General features: G+C 48.8%; 1 protein-coding gene across 4 annotated transcripts in view; it reads left to right on the forward strand.

The window, feature by feature from the left end:
* DNAJB2 (DnaJ heat shock protein family (Hsp40) member B2) overlaps positions 1–16641 on the forward strand; it is a 218206-nt gene that overhangs the window by 155318 nt on the left and 46247 nt on the right. For all 4 annotated transcript variants that reach the window (XM_063933842.1, XM_063933843.1, XM_063933841.1 and 1 more), the window contains 2 exons: positions 4503–4592; positions 5616–5727. In XM_063933842.1, coding sequence (XP_063789912.1) covers positions 4503–4592; positions 5616–5727 — 202 coding nt within the window. The remainder of the gene's footprint in view (positions 1–4502; positions 4593–5615; positions 5728–16641) is intronic.

A 16641-nucleotide genomic window follows, 5' to 3' on the forward strand; every position in this document is an offset into this window, starting at 1 on the left:
CCTTGGAGGTACTCCTCTTTAAGGGGGACATTTTGTTTGGGGAAGACTTAAATAAAATTGTGTCTGAATTGGCGGCTGCTAAGACTGCCTTTCTCCCAAATACTAATCCTTCTGCACAGAAGGATAAAGGTACCACTTTTCGTTCCTTTCAGCCACAAGGGAAAGCAAAAGGTCAGGCATACCCAAGACAATCTTGTGTTTCCAAATCCACTAAGCCTAAGGCAAAGCAGTCCTGGGCGGACCGTCAGTCTGCTTCTAAACCAGACAAGTCTGCCGCATGACGGGGCGGCTTCCTCCCTGGGAGACCCCAGGGTGGGAGGCCGACTTCTGCAGTTCACCCAGGTCTGGTTAAAGACCACTTCAGACGCATGGGTGCGGGACGTTGTCTCTCACGGGTACGCAGTCTCCTTCAAGAGCTGTCCCCCTCGCTAGTTTAACAGATCCGTTAAAGGCGCAAGCTCTACAAAAGGTTGTGGGGTCCCTCCTGAATACAGGAGTGGTAGTGCCGGCTCCTCTGGGCCAGAGAGGCAGAGGTTACTACTCGACCCTGTTTCCAGTTCCGAAACCCAGTGGTTCTTTCCGGCCTATGCTCAACCTGAAATCACTGAACAAGTTTGTGAGAGTGTTCAAGTTCCGTATGGAAACACTGTGCACAGTTGTACTGGCTGTGGAACCCGGAGACTATATGGTATCCCTGGATATACAGGCGCACAGAGACTTACTGAGAAGGGGAACCAGGCGGCAGCATGTGTGTCTGCATGAACCGGGTACCAGTGGAAAGAAATCCTACATATGTCCATGACAGCGGCAGCAGTAAGCGCGACACCTGCTGACAAGAACGAACCACAGGAACTATTAGATAGGGAAAGGTAGCTATACTAATAAACTCTAATCGACACTAATTGGGACCCGCTCCTTCACAAACAACAATTTATCTAAAAAGAGCTGCAAACATTATTTTACATTTTTATTCATTTACAGGTTTTGCGTGCACATATTTAGTATAATTTCAAGCGCTCTATTCTCTGTATTTTGGATATACAGGATGCGTACCTGCATATACCTATTGCCATGTCGCATCAGCTGTATCTGCGGTTTGCAACCTCCACTATCAGTTCCTGGCTCTACCATTTGGACTGGCTACGGCTCCTCAGATGTTCACCAAAGTCATGGCCGTAATGACGGCCCATCTCCATCGCCAGGGAGTCAGGATCCTGCCGTATCTGGACGACTTACTGATTCTGGCAAACTCCCACAATGTCCTCCTCAGCCATCTGCAACTTGACAGTAAGCTTCCTACAAGCTAATGGGTGGCTCATCAATTGGAAGAAATCCTCGCTGATCCCAGCTCAGATCATGGTGCATCTGGGGGCACTCCTGGACACACAGTCAACGACTGTTTCTGTCTCCAGAAAAAGTCCTGAGACTTCAAGACAGGATAAGATGCTTCCTTTGTCGCCCCAGAGTGTCGATACATTCGGCGCTGCAAGTACTTGGCCTGATGTTGTCGGCATTCGACATGGTAGAGTACGCTCAATTTCATTCTCGTCCTCTGCAGAGGTTAATCCTTTCCAAGTGGGATGGCCTACCTCATCGGATCAGATCTCACATGATCACTTTGACTCCGGAGGTTCGTCTGTTGCAGGACCAGCAATCGAGCAGGGGCAGTCCCTTCTGGATCCCCGACTGGGTCCTGCTGACAACAGACGCAAGTCTGAGGGGATGGGGTGTGGTGCTGGAGCAACACTCTTTTCAGGGTCGCTGGACCAAGGAGGAGTCACTACTCCTAATAAACATTCTGGGAGTTGCGGGCGGTGTTCAATCCATTGACTCTTGCCCTGCCTCTGGTACAGAACAAGCCGGTTCAAGTACGGTCAGAGAATGCCGCTACGATGGCATACATAAACCATCAGGGCGGCACTCAAAGCTGCATGGCTATGATGGAAGTGTCAAAAATACTTTGATGGTCGCCAGGATTTGCACGCTGGAGAGTGGAGTCTTCATCCAGAAGTCTTTAGACTCCTAGTGGACAAGTGGGACCTCCAGACGTAGACCTGATGGCGTCTCAACACAATCACAAGGTTCCGTTCTTCGCATCAAGGACCAGGGATCCTCAAGCAGCGTTTGTGGACGCACTGGCAATTCCATGGAACTTTCGGCTGCCCTACGTGTTCCCTCCAGTGTCACTCCTGCCCAGGGTCCTGCGGAAGTTCAAGCAAGAAGAAGGATTTCTACTTCTAGTCGCTCCAGCGTGGCCCAGACGGCATTGGTTCACAGACCTGCAGGGTCTATCGATAGAGCGTCCTCTTCTACTTCCTCAGCTCCCAGACCTCCTCGTACAGGGCCCTTGTCTTTTATCCAGACCTGGCCAGGCTGGCTTCAATGGCGTGGCTCTTGAAGCATCACTCCTGAGAGCCAAAGTATTCTCTGACGCGGTGATCCAAACTATGTTAAAAGCCTGTAAACCGGCTGCTGCACGGATTTATTACAGGGTCTGGAATTCTTACTTCACTTGGTGTGCTGATAAGAATTATGATGCATACAGATTTAGAAACTTCCAGAATTTTGGCTTTTCTGCGAAGAGGCCTGGACTTAGGCCTTCGTCTGGCCTCCCTCAAGGTTCATTGTCTGTACGGTTTTAGAGAAAAATTACGTCTATACCTGACGTTCAAATATTCACTCAGGGTGTCTTACGGATTCAGCCTCCCTATGTCCCTCCTGTGGCTCCATGGGAACTGACTGTTGTCTTTAATGCCTAATGCCCTGCAAGAGTCTCCATTTGAACCTCTTGAGACGGTGGACCTTAAATGTCTCACGGCCAAGGTCTTGTTTTTACTGGCTATTACCTCTGCTAGAAGGGTGTCGGACTTGGGCGCGTTGTCCTGCCGTCCACCCTTTCTAATATTTAATCGTGACCAGGCAGTTGTTAGAACTCGCCCAGGTTATTTACCTAAGGTGGTGCCATCTTTTTACGTTAACCAAAAGATCGTGGTTCCGGCCTATGGGGGTCATTCCGAGTTGATCGCTCGCTGGCTAGTTTTAGCAGCCGTACAAACGCTATGCCGCCGCCCACTGGGGAGTGTATTTTAGCTTAGCAGAAGTGCGAACGCACGTGCAGCCGAGCTCTGCAAAAACAGTTTGTGCAGTTTCTGAGTAGCTCTGAACCTACTCAGTTCTTGTGATCACTTCAGCCTATTCGTGTCCGGATTTGACGTCATACACACGCCCAGCCACGCCTGTGTTTTTTCAGACACTGAGCTGTCTTTGGATGTGGTACGGGCTCTCCGTATATATGTAGAGAGGACTGCCTCCATAAGGAGGTCAGACTCCCTTTTTGTCTTGTTTGGTTTTCACAAACGTGGCTGGCCTGCGAATAAGCAAATCTTGGCCGGATGGATTAGAATGCTGATTGCACAAGCTTATGCGCAGGCTGGACTCCCAGCTCCTGCTGCTATTAATGCCCTTTCTACTCAGTCTTTTGGACCTTCTTGGGCGGTTCGCCGTGGCACGTCCGCAGAACAATTGTGCAAGGCGGCTATGTGGTCCTCTGTGAACACTTTTATTAGGTTGTATGCCTTTGATACTTACGCCTCCCAGGATGTTTCCTTTGGACGCCAGGTTCTCATACCCGCTAAGGCGCATCCCTTCCCTGAGGAACTGCTTTAGAACATCCCCGATGTTTCCCTGTGAAAACCAATGTAACATAATGTAGAAAAGGAGAGTTATGGTAGACTTACTGTACCATTGTTAACTCTCTTTCTGTGGGGTACATTGGGTTCCACAGGACACCCATCCTGACGCACCTAGCCTCTATGGGTTTGTATGGCATTAGCCGCTGGTCCCTTTTCCTGTCGTGAGAATGTGGTTCTATGTGACTAACCTCTACCTTCTCTCTTACCTGCTCCTGCATTGTACTGGTTAATGAAACTGAGCTCACAGTGCCTAGAGGAGGCTCCAATGCATCCTGGGACAGCCTAAATCTTTAGCCTGTTGGTGCCTCTGTATTAAGATCCACTCTACACCCCAATATTTCCCTGTGGAACCCAATGTACCTTGCAGAAAGAGCGTTAACAATGATAAGTCTACCATAACTCTCTTTTTCTATCACTGACTAGATTGCTTCCCTTTATGACCCCACCCTAACTTCTGTCTTGTCTCTTCGAGTTCACCTCCCAGTTATACTCCAAGCTCCCTAGACTGTAAGCGCTCATGATCCTGCAGTACAAAAAACAATGAGCTGCTGTTTTTCCACCCAGTTTGTAGTGGCTTTCAACAAAAATGTATGTAGTTAAATGTGCATTTGAAATAGAATAACTTGAGCTAATAATAGTAAAGCAGGCCTCATCAGTGGTATGGACCACCTCGAGGCAGGAATTGCATCAAATGTAGTGTAACACAAAAACAAGGTAGAAGCAGTAACAGCCAGTAGCCAGATTTAATCATAACCATACTCTGAGTGCTGTGTTCCGGAACAGCCATTACAGCTATGTCTTTATTTTAAGGTGATGACAGTTTGTTCCCTGGGATGGGTGGTGAAGAAAGGCGTCACACACACTCTGCACCATTGTCAGATTTTTTTCCAAGTAGCAGAGGTAAGCCTAGTTTGGACTATTTTATTATATTGAAACATATAAAAAAAAGTACTACTTTACAAAAATGTGCAAATTTTTTTTCTATTTACATTTTATTTTATTATTGTACATTGTCGTGGGGATAATCATTTTTTACATAATTATCCCCACAATGTGCTAAATGTAACTTGAAGGGACAGTGGTAGCTCTAACTACTGTCCCTGTGTGTTATATTTCCGGGAAATCAGAGGAATCTTTCCCAAATGCGCACGGTGGAGATTATTCAGCTGTTGTTGGAGTAGTGTTAAATTCAGCAACAATTATTGGTACTTAGCGCAGGGAGGGAAGAGGCCAGGATCTCCGTCTGTACATGGAGACTTCCTTGCCTCTAGATAGCAGGTGTGGCAGCTGGCTCGCGCGACTCCATGTATCACTCAGCCTGCCAATGGTGCCATGGAAGATCCGATACTGCGTCCTAGGATGCAGCTCGGATCGGTAATGCAGCAGGAAGTTTGATGCCTCCTGCTGCATTACCATATTAGTGCTCTTGCTTCTGCTTCTATGTAAACAGCAGCGATAGCAACTCCAATCACATCCGAATTAGCACCCATGTCATATTTGGGAGCTGGACAGAGGCTGAGGGAGGGGAATAGTTTGATCTTTCTCCTGTAAGAACACCTCAAAACACATTAAGCGTTTTCCGCGATCTGAAGATGACCTACTAAAAGGGACCAAACTCCGAAATGCTTAGTTTTATGGCATTTGGTACATAGAGGTGAGACTGCAGCCCCATTGACATTAATAGAGCCCTCGGTCTGCAGCGTTAGCTAGCTTTTTACAGGAGATTTCTGAATAATTTTATAAAAATAAGCCCCTTATACTTACTGGTTTGTATATTTGCAAGAATTCACTTTCATTATCACTGCCGGTTGATGTTTTGTGACTTTCCATATTTTTAGATTTTTGTTTATGGGGCCTATCAATTTTTTGTCCCCTTTGAATCCTGCCATGTTAATAATCCCACTGGTGAATTTCTCTTCACAGTTTTCTCATCCTTTTCGTCTTTTGGAAGTGATGGATTTGGAATGGCTGGGAATGTTGCCTCGATGTCCACCACAACCACAGTTGTTAATGGGAAAAGAATAACAACCAGACGGTGAGTTCGGTATCTGCTCATGTGGTCACATTTCTTTTTTTTTTTAAATTCAACAATTTTTATTGAAAGTTTCTCTATCGTCCTAGTGGATGCTGGGGTTCCTGAAAGGACCATGGGGAATAGCGGCTCCGCAGGAGACAGGGCACAAAAAGTAAAGCTTTTCCAGATCAGGTGGTGTGCACTGGCTCCTCCCCCTATGACCCTCCTCCAGACTCCAGTTAGATTTTTGTGCCCGGCCGAGAAGGGTGCAATCTAGGTGGCTCTCCTAAAGAGCTGCTTAGAAAAAGTTTAGCTAGGTTTTTTATTTTACAGTGATTCCTGCTGGCAACAGGATCACTGCAGCGAGGGACTGAGGGGAGAAGGAGTCAACTCACCTGCGTGCAGGATGGATTGGCTTCTTGGCTACTGGACATCAAGCTCCAGAGGGACGATCACAGGTACAGCCTGGATGGTCACCGGAGCCGCGCCGCCGGCCCCCTTGCAGATGCTGAAGTCAGAAGAGGTCCAGAATCGGCGGCTGAAGACTCCTGCAGTCTTCTAAAGGTAGCGCACAGCACTGCAGCTGTGCGCCATTTTCCTCTCAGCACACTTCACACGCGGTCACTGAGGGTGCAGGGCGCTGGGGGGGGGCGCCCTGGGAGGCAAATGTAACCTATATAAAGGCTAAAAATACCTCACATATAGCCCCTAGAGGCTATATGGAGATATTTAACCCCTGCCTGATTTCTCTAAATAGCGGGAGACGAGCCCGCCAGAAAAGGGGCGGGGCCTATCTCCTCAGCACACGGCGCCATTTCCTCTCACAGCTCCGCTGGTCAGGACGGCTCCCAAGTCTCTCCCCTGCACTGCACTACAGAAACAGGGTAAAACAGAGAGGGGGGGGCAAATTTATGGCGATATTTTGATATAACAAAGCAGCTATAAGGGAGCACTTATTATAAGGCTATCCCTGATATATATATAGCGCTTTTGGTGTGTGCTGGCAAACTCTCCCTCTGTCTCCCCAAAGGGCTAGTGGGTCCTGTCTTCGTTAGGAGCATTCCCTGTGTGTCTGCTGTGTGTCGGTACGTGTGTGTCGACATGTATGAGGACGATATTGGTGTGGAGGCGGAGCAATTGCCAAATATGAGGATGTCACCCCCTAGGGAGTCGACACCAGAATGGATGCCTTTATTTATGGAACTACGGGATAGTGTCAACACGCTAAAGCAGTCGTTTGACGACATGAGGCGGCCGGACAATCAATTAGTGCCTGTCCAGGCGACTCAAACACCGTCAGGGGCTGTGAAACGCCCTTTGCCTCAGTCGGTCGACACAGACCCAGACGCAGGCACTGACTCCAGTGGTGACGGTGACGAATCAACCGTATTTTCCAGTAGGGCCACACGTTATATGATTTTGGCAATGAAGGAGGCGTTACATTTAGCTGATACTACAGGTACCACTAAACAGGGTATTATGTGGGGTGTGAAAAAACTACCTATAGTTTTTCCTGAATCAGAAGAATTAAATGACGTGTGTAATGAAGCGTGGGTTGCCCCTGATAAAAAGCTGATAATTTCAAAGAAATTATTGGCATTATACCCTTTCCCGCCAGAGGTTAGGGAGCGCTGGGAAACACCTCCTAGGGTGGACAAGGCGCTAACACGCTTATCTAAACAAGTGGCGTTACCCTCTCCTGAGACGGCCGCACTTAAAGATCCATCAGATAGGAGGATGGAAAATATCCAAAAAAGTATATACACACATGCAGGTGTTATACTACGACCAGCTGTAGCGACTGCCTGGATGGGCAGTGCTGGGGTAGTTTGGTCAGAGTCCCTGATTGAAAATATTGATACCCTGGACAGGGACAATATTTTACTGTCGTTAGAACAAATAAAGGATGCATTTCTTTATATGCGTGATGCACAGAGGGATATCTGCACACTGGCATCACGGGTAAGTGCTATGTCCATTTCGGCCAGAAGAGCTTTATGGACGCGACAGTGGACAGGCGATGCGGATTCAAAACGGCATATGGAAGTTTTGCCGTATAAAGGGGAGGAGTTATTTGGAGTCGGTCTATCAGATTTGGTGGCCACGGCTACAGCCGGGAAATCCACCTTTCTACCTCAAGTCACTCCCCAACAGAAAAAGGCACCGACTTTTCAACCGCAGCCCTTTTGTTCCTTTAAAAATAAGAGAGCAAAGGGCTATTCATATCTGCCACGAGGCAGAGGTCGAGGGAAGAGACAGCAACACGCAGCTCCTTCCCAGGAACAGAAGCCCTCCCCGGCTTCTACAAAAGCCTCAGCATGACGCTGGGGCTTCTCAAGCGGACTCGGGGACGGTGGGCGGTCGTCTCAAAAATTACAGCGCGCAGTGGGCTCACTCGCAGGTAGATCCCTGGATCCTGCAGATAATATCTCAAGGGTACAGGTTGGAATTAGAGACAGATCCACCTCGCCGTTTCCTGAAGTCTGCTTTACCAACGTCCCCCTCCGAAAGGGAGACGGTTTTGGAAGCCATTCACAAGCTGTACTCTCAGCAGGTGATAGTCAAGGTACCTCTTCTACAACAAGGGAAGGGGTATTATTCCACTCTTTTTGTGGTACCGAAGCCGGATGGCTCGGTAAGGCCTATTCTAAATCTGAAGTCCTTGAACCTGTACATAAAGAAGTTCAAGTTCAAGATGGAGTCACTCAGAGCAGTGATAGCGAACCTGGAAGAGGGGGACTTTATGGTATCCTTGGACATCAAGGATGCGTATCTCCACGTTCCAATTTACCCCTCACACCAGGGGTACCTCAGGTTCGTTGTACAAAACTGTCACTATCAGTTTCAGACGCTGCCGTTCGGATTGTCCACGGCACCTCGGATCTTTACAAAGGTAATGGCCGAGATGATGATTCTTCTTCGAAGAAAAGGCATATTAATTATCCCATACTTGGACGATCTCCTAATAAGGGCAAGGTCCAGAGAACAGCTAGAGATGGGATTAGCACTGTCTCAAGAAGTGCTAAAACAGCACGGGTGGATTCTGAATATTCCAAAATCCCAGTTAATGCCGACAACTCGTCTGCTGTTCCTAGGGATGATTCTGGACACGGTTCAGAAAAAGGTTTTTCTCCCGGAGGAAAAAGCCAAGGAGTTATCCGAGCTTGTCAGGAACCTCCTAAAACCAGGAAAGGTGTCTGTACATCAATGCACAAGAGTCCTGGGAAAAATGGTGGCTTCTTACGAAGCAATTCCATTCGGCAGATTCCACGCAAGAATTTTCCAAAGGGATCTGTTGGACAAATGGTCAGGGTCGCATCTTCAGATGCACCTACGGATAACCCTGTCTCCAAGGACAAGGGTGTCTCTTCTGTGGTGGTTGCAGAGTCCTCATCTATTGGAGGGCCGCAGATTCGGCATACAGGATTGGATCCTGGTGACCACGGACGCCAGCCTGAGAGGCTGGGGAGCAGTCACACAAGGAAGAAACTTCCAGGGAGTATGGACGAGTCTGGAAACGTCTCTTCACATAAACATTCTGGAACTAAGAGCAATATACAATGCTCTAAGCCAGGCAGAACCTCTGCTTCAGGGAAAACCGGTGTTGATCCAGTCGGACAACATCACGGCAGTCGCCCATGTGAACAGACAGGGCGGCACAAGAAGCAGGAGTGCAATGGCAGAAGCTGCAAGGATTCTTCGCTGGGCAGAGAATCATGTGATAGCACTGTCAGCAGTGTTCATCCCGGGAGTGGACAACTGGGAAGCAGACTTCCTCAGCAGACACGATCTTCACCCGGGAGAGTGGGGACTTCATCCAGAAGTCTTCCACATGCTGGTAACCCGTTGGGAAAGACCAATGGTGGACATGATGGCGTCTCGCCTCAACAAAAAACTGGACAGGTATTGCGCCAGGTCAAGAGATCCGCAGGCAATAGCTGTGGACGCGCTGGTAACGCCTTGGGTGTACCAGTCGGTGTATGTGTTTCCTCCTCTGCCTCTCATACCAAAAGTATTGAGAATTATACGGCAAAGAGGCGTAAGAACGATACTAGTGGTTCCGGATTGGCCAAGAAGGACTTGGTACCCGGAACTTCAAGAGATGATCACGGAAGATCCGTGGCCTCTACCTCTAAGGAGGGACTTGCTTCAGCAGGGTCCCTGTCTGTTTCAAGACTTACCGCGGCTGCGTTTGACGGCATGGCGGTTGAACGCCGGATCCTAAAGGAAAAAGGCATGCCGGAAGAAGTCATTCCTACTTTGATTAAAGCAAGGAAGGAAGTAACCGTGCAACATTATCACCGAATTTGGCGAAAATATGTTGCGTGGTGCGAAGATCGGAGTGCTCCGACGGAGGAATTTCAACTGGGTCGATTCCTACATTTCCTGCAATCAGGATTGTCTATGGGTCTCAAATTGGGATCTATTAAGGTTCAAATTTCGGCCCTGTCGATTTTCTTTCAAAAAGAATTGGCTTCAGTCCCTGAAGTCCAGACCTTTGTTAAGGGAGTGCTGCATATACAGCCTCCTGTGGTGCCTCCAGTGGCACCGTGGGATCTCAATGTGGTTTTGGACTTTCTAAAATCTCATTGGTTTGAACCACTAAAAAAGGTGGATTTGAAATATCTCACTTGGAAAGTGACCATGCTTCTAGCCCTGGCTTCTGCCAGGAGAGTATCAGAATTGGCAGCTTTATCTTACAAAAGCCCATATCTGATTTTCCATTCGGACAGGGCAGAACTGCGGACTCGTCCGCATTTTCTCCCTAAGGTGGTGTCAGCATTTCATCTGAACCAGCCTATTGTAGTGCCTGCGGCTACAAGTGACTTGGAGGACTCCAAGTTACTGGACGTTGTCAGAGCATTAAAAATATATATTGCAAGGACAGCTGGAGTCAGAAAATCTGACTCGTTGTTTATATTGTATGCACCCAACAAGATGGGTGCTCCTGCGTCTAAGCAGACGATTGCTCGTTGGATCTGTAGCACAATCCAACTTGCACATTCTGTGGCAGGCCTGCCACAGCCTAAATCTGTAAAGGCCCACTCCACAAGGAAGGTGGGCTCATCTTGGGCGGCTGCCCGAGGGGTCTCGGCATTACAACTTTGCCGAGCAGCTACGTGGTCAGGGGAGAACACGTTTGTAAAATTTTACAAATTTGATACTCTGGCTAAGGAGGACCTGGAGTTCTCTCATTCGGTGCTGCAGAGTCATCCGCACTCTCCCGCCCGTTTGGGAGCTTTGGTATAATCCCCATGGTCCTTTCAGGAACCCCAGCATCCACTAGGACGATAGAGAAAATAAGATTTTACTTACCGATAAATCTATTTCTCGGAGTCCGTAGTGGATGCTGGGCGCCCATCCCAAGTGCGGATTATCTGCATAAATTGTACATAGTTATTGTTAACTAATTCGGGTTATTGTTGAAGGAAGCCATCTTTCAGAGGCTCCGCTGTTATCATACTGTTAACTGGGTTTAGATCACAGGTTGTACGGTGTGATTGGTGTGGCTGGTATGAGTCTTACCCGGGATTCAAAATCCTCCCTTATTGTGTACGCTCGTCCGGGCACAGTACCTAACTGGAGTCTGGAGGAGGGTCATAGGGGGAGGAGCCAGTGCACACCACCTGATCTGGAAAAGCTTTACTTTTTGTGCCCGGTCTCCTGCGGAGCCGCTATTCCCCATGGTCCTTTCAGGAACCCCAGCATCCACTACGGACTCCGAGAAATAGATTTATCGGTAAGTAAAATCTTATTTTTTTCTTTTTTGTTTATATTACAATACAAAAATACAACATAAACCTAAAGCATTGCTGTCGGCAATAATATCAAGCAACATATAGCATATCGCGCACAGACATATATTTATAATCGGTCGTCATCTGAAAATAGACCTAGAAGACATGCCACTTCAACCATATATAAATAAAGAAAAAACATACAGCGGATTTCAATAACAGTATGTAGTCATGTCAGCATTCCAAAACTACTGTATACAACCATATCAAATATAGGAAGTAGTGCCTTGGGTGAGATATATAGTAAATAACAATATAGTGCAAGCAGTACAGTTTCCTAGTCTCTTCAGGTAGCTTCGGGGTGATTATGTTGAAGCTAAGCTCGCATCCGCAGATATTGCAATGCGGGCACCCCTAACATATGGTGATGACAGCCACCTATCCCATATCGCATAGTATTTAGTAATGGCTTTCCTGGACACATAGACAAATCTTTCATGTGCCACTGCAGTATTCACTAAAGCAATCCAGGAATCAATATCTGGGCCAGCAGGTGCCATCCACGACCGGGCTATAGAAACCTGTGCAAGAGCACACAGGTTGATAACATAACGTCTGGAGGGGGCATCCAGCAACTCCTCATCCACCAACGCCAGCACACACATCGGGGGGGTCAGTACATCAACAGGTATACCAGTGGAAACCATAATCTTAAGTACATCCTGCCAGAAGGCATTAACTATCCTACAGGACCAAATCATGTGCCAAAAGGTGCCCACATCTAGAGCACACTTGGGACATTTAGAATCCATCATGTGGTCACATTTCTCATGTAGACACCTGTGTATTAGCAAACCATTCCCTTCTTGTCTCCCATATCGTAAACCAGGGCTACTCAACTGGCAGTGTCAGGTACATATAGAGATCTTGTAACCTCTAGCAGCTCTGCACAATTGTTTTTTCTCTTACGTCCTAGAGGATGCTGGGAACTCCAAAAGGACCATGGGGTATTGACGGGATCCGCAGGAGACATGGGCACACTAAAAAGACTTTGACTGGGTGTGAACTGGCTCCTCCCTCTATGCCCCTCTTCCAGACCTCAGTTAGATTCTGTGCCCAGGAGTGACTGGACACACACTAGGGGAGCTCTACTGCGTTTCTCTGGAAAAGACTTATGTTAGGCTTTTTTTATTTTCAGGGAGACCTGCTGGCTACAGGCTCCCTGCATCGTGGGACTGAGGGGAGAGAAGTCAGACCTACTTCTTCTTAGTTAAGGGCTCTGCTTCTTAGGCTACTGGATACCATTAGCTCCAGAGGGTTCGATCACTTTGTGCGCCTAGCTGCTTGTTCCCGGAGCCGCGCCGTCACCCCCCTCACAGAAGCCAGAAGAAAGAAGCCGGGTGAGTATTAGAAGAACATAAGACATCAGACGGCAGAAGACTTCAGTAACGGTATAGCGCAGCGGTAGCGCTGCGCTCCATGCTCCCACACACATTACCAACGGCACTCACAGGGTGCAGGGCGCTGGGGGGAGCGCCCTGGGCAGCAGGTTACTGAGGGTCAATTTAACTGGCAGAAGGCATATTCGGGCACTGTATACAATACCCCCGCCAGTATAATAAATTCAAATTTGAGCGGGACTACAGCGCCCCGGGAAGGGGCGGGGCTTAGCCGCACAGCTCACCAGCGCCATTTTTTCTCTCCACAGCCGCTGCAGAGACGCTGGCCCGGACCTCCAAGCTCCTCACAAGTAAAAGGGAGCAAAACGGGGGGGGGGGGGCACATGCAATTTGGTGCTTGTTATATTTATGTTTCAGCGCACACCACATATATTATTTATACTGTAGTATATGGGCGCTGGGGTGTGAGCTGGCATACTCCCTCTGTGTTTCTCTCTACAGGCTTCCCTGTGGGTCTGTCCCCTTGATTTGGCCGGTGTGGGTGTGTCGGTACTACGTGTCGACATGTCTGAGGCTGAGTGTTCCTCCCCGGGGGGCGCAGAAAAGGATTTGGGAATGACTCTGTCGGCACAGCCAACTGCTGATTGGGTGAATATGCTGAGTACACTGAATGCAAATGTGGCTTTATTGTCTAAGAGGCTGGATAAATCTGATTCTCAGACAAACATGGAGGAAATCCATGGAGGACGCTTTGTCTCAGGTACAGACCCCCTCAGGGTCACAAAAACGTTCATTTACCCAGATGACCGATACCGACACAGACTCTGAGTCTGATGTCGATTTCAATGAGGCTACTTTACATCCAAGGGTAGTTAGGAGTATTCAGTACATGATTGTGGCTATTAAAGATGTTTTACATATCTCTGACGAACCTGCTGTTCCAGACACAAGGGTTTGCTTATTAAAGGGAAAAAGCCTGAGGTGAAGTTTCCCCCCTCTCATGAACTGAACGCTCTTTGTGAAAAAGCTTGGGAGTCGCCTGACAAAAGGTGGCAGATTCCCAAGAGAATTTTTATGGCATATCCTTTCCCCTCTGACGACAGGAAAAATGGGAGTCGTCTCCCAATGTGGACAAGGCTCTATCCTGATTGTCCAAGAAGGTGGCGCTTCCGTCTCCTGACACGGCTGCTCTCAAGGATCCTGCGATCGCAAGCTGGAGACGACATTGAAGGCCATTTTCGTTAATACTGGTGCATTGCTCAGACTTGCTGTGGCGTCGGTATTGGTGAGTAGTGCTATTGCTAAGTGGGCTGATAATTTGGCTTCTGATACGGATACCCTTGATAAGGATAACATTCTTTTGACTCTTGGTTATATCAAGGACGCTGCAGATTACCTAAAGAATGCGGCGAGGGATATTGGCCTCTTGGGATCAAGAGCCAATGCCATGGCGGTCTCGGCCAGGAGGGCGCTGTGGATACATCAATGGAATGCTGATGCCGACTCCAAGAAAAATATGGAAGCTCTCTCCTTTAAAGGTAGTGTCTTGTTTGGTGACGGCCTTGCTGACCTGGTGTCTACCGCTACTGCGGGTAAGTCACCTTTTCTTCCTTATGTTCCCACACAACAGAAAAAAGCGCCCCATCATCAGATGCAGTCCTTTCGGCCTAATAAATACAAAAAAGGAAGGGGCTCGTCCTTCCTCGCTTCAAAGGGTAGAGGAAGGGGAAAGAGGTCGCCTTCCGTGTCAGGCACCCAGGACCAAAAGTCCTCCCCCGCCTCTACCCAGTCCACCGCATGACGCTGGGGCTCCCCTGCGGGAGTCCGTGCTGGTGGGGGGCCGTCTCCGATTCTTCAGTCAGGTCTGGTTTCAATCGGCCCTGGATCCTTGGGTCTTAGACATAGTGTCCCAAGGGTACAAACTGGAGTTTCAGGAGATACCCCCCCCCCCCCCCGCCGCTTTTTCAAGTCGGCACTTCCAGTGTCTCTTCCAGAAAGAGTAGTGGTAAATGCTGCGATACAAAAGCTGTGTCAACAGAGGGTCGTTGTGCCGGTTCCCCCGTCCCAACGGGGGGAAGGGTTCTATTCGAGCCTCTTTCAAGTTCAAGATGGAATCTCTTCGAGCTGTGATCTCCAGCCTAGAAGGGGGAGATTTTATGGCATCAGTCGACATAAAGGATGCCTACTTACACGTCCGATATATCCTCCCCATCAGGCCTTCCTGAGATTTGCGGTGCAGGATTGTCATTACCAGTTTCAGACGTTGCCGTTTGGGCTTTCCACGGCCCCGAGGGTTTTCACCATGGTAATGGCGGAAATGATGGTACTCCTTCGCAAGCAAGGGGTCACAATTATCCCGTACTTGGACGATCTCCTGATAAAGGCGAGATCAAAGGAACAGTTGCTAAGAAATGTGGAACTCTCCCTGTCGGTTCTGCGACATCACGATTGGATTCTAAATTTGCCAAAGTCTCAGTTGATCCCGACAACTCGGCTGCCCTTCCTGGGCATGATCCTAGACACGGAGCTACAGAGAGTGTTTCTTCCGGAAGACAAAGCTCTGGAAATACAGACCATTGTCAGGGAGCTTCTGAGACCGACAAGAGTGTCGATTCATCAATGCACTCGAGTGCTAGGAAAGATGGTTGTAGCTTACGAAGCCATTCCGTTTGGCAGGTTTCATGCCCGGGTGTTTCAGTGGGATTTGCTGAACAAATGGTCCGGGTCTCACCTGCACATGCACCGGAAAATAAGTCTATCTTCCAGGGCCAGGATTTCTCTCCTGTGGTGGCTGCAAGGTTCTCACCTTCTAGAGGGACGCCGGTTCGGAATCCAGGACTGGGTCCTGCTGACCACAGATGCAAGTCTCCGAGGCTGGGGCGCAGTCACGCAAGGAAGAAGTTTCCAGGGAAAATGGTCACGTCAGGAATCTTGTCTCCCACATAAATGTTCTCGAGTTAAGAGCCATTTACAACGGCCTCCTGCAAGCGAGGAACCTTCTTCAGGGTCTCCCTGTCCTGATCCAGTCGGACAACATAACAGCGGTGGCGTACGTAAACCGCCAAGGCGGAACAAGGAGCAGGGCGGCAATGGCTGAGGCCACAAGAATTCTCCGCTGGGCGGAACAGCACGTGAGCGCTCTGTCAGCAGTCTTCCTCCCGGGCGTGGACAACTGGGAAGCAGACTTCCTCAGCAGACACGATCTCCATCCAGGAGAGTGGGTCTTCTTCAAGAGGTATTTGCAGAAGTGACAAGGCGGTGGGGAATTCCTCAGATAGACATGATGGCGTCTCGCCTCAACAAGAAGCTTCCGAAGTATTGTTCCAGGTCGAGGGACCCCCAAGCCTGTGCAGTGGACGCCCTGGTAACTCCGTGGGTGTTTCAGTCGGTGTATGTGTTCCCTCCGCTTCCTCTCATTCCAAAGGTGTTGAGGATCATAAGACGAACAAGGGTTCAGGCAATACTCGTCGTTCCAGATTGGCCACGGAGGGCCTGGTATCCGGATCTTCAGGAATTACTAGGAGAGGATCCCTGGCCGCTTCCTCTAAGAGAGGACCTGTTACTGCAGGGGCCCTGTGTGTTTCTGGACTTACCGCGGCTGCGTTTGACGACGTGGAAGTTGAACGCCAAATCCTAGCTCGGAAGGGTATTCACGGGGAGGTCATCCCCACTCTCCTTAAGGCTAGGAAGGAGGTCACGGCAAAACATTATAACCGTATTTGGAGAAAGTATGTGTCGTGGTGGGAAACCAAAGCAGCTCCTGTGGAGGAGTTTCACTTGGGTCGTTTCCTCCACTT

The sequence above is a fragment of the Pseudophryne corroboree genome, chromosome 7 (genome assembly GCF_028390025.1).
Source record: "Pseudophryne corroboree isolate aPseCor3 chromosome 7, aPseCor3.hap2, whole genome shotgun sequence".
Classification (NCBI taxonomy): Eukaryota; Metazoa; Chordata; class Amphibia; order Anura; family Myobatrachidae; genus Pseudophryne; species Pseudophryne corroboree.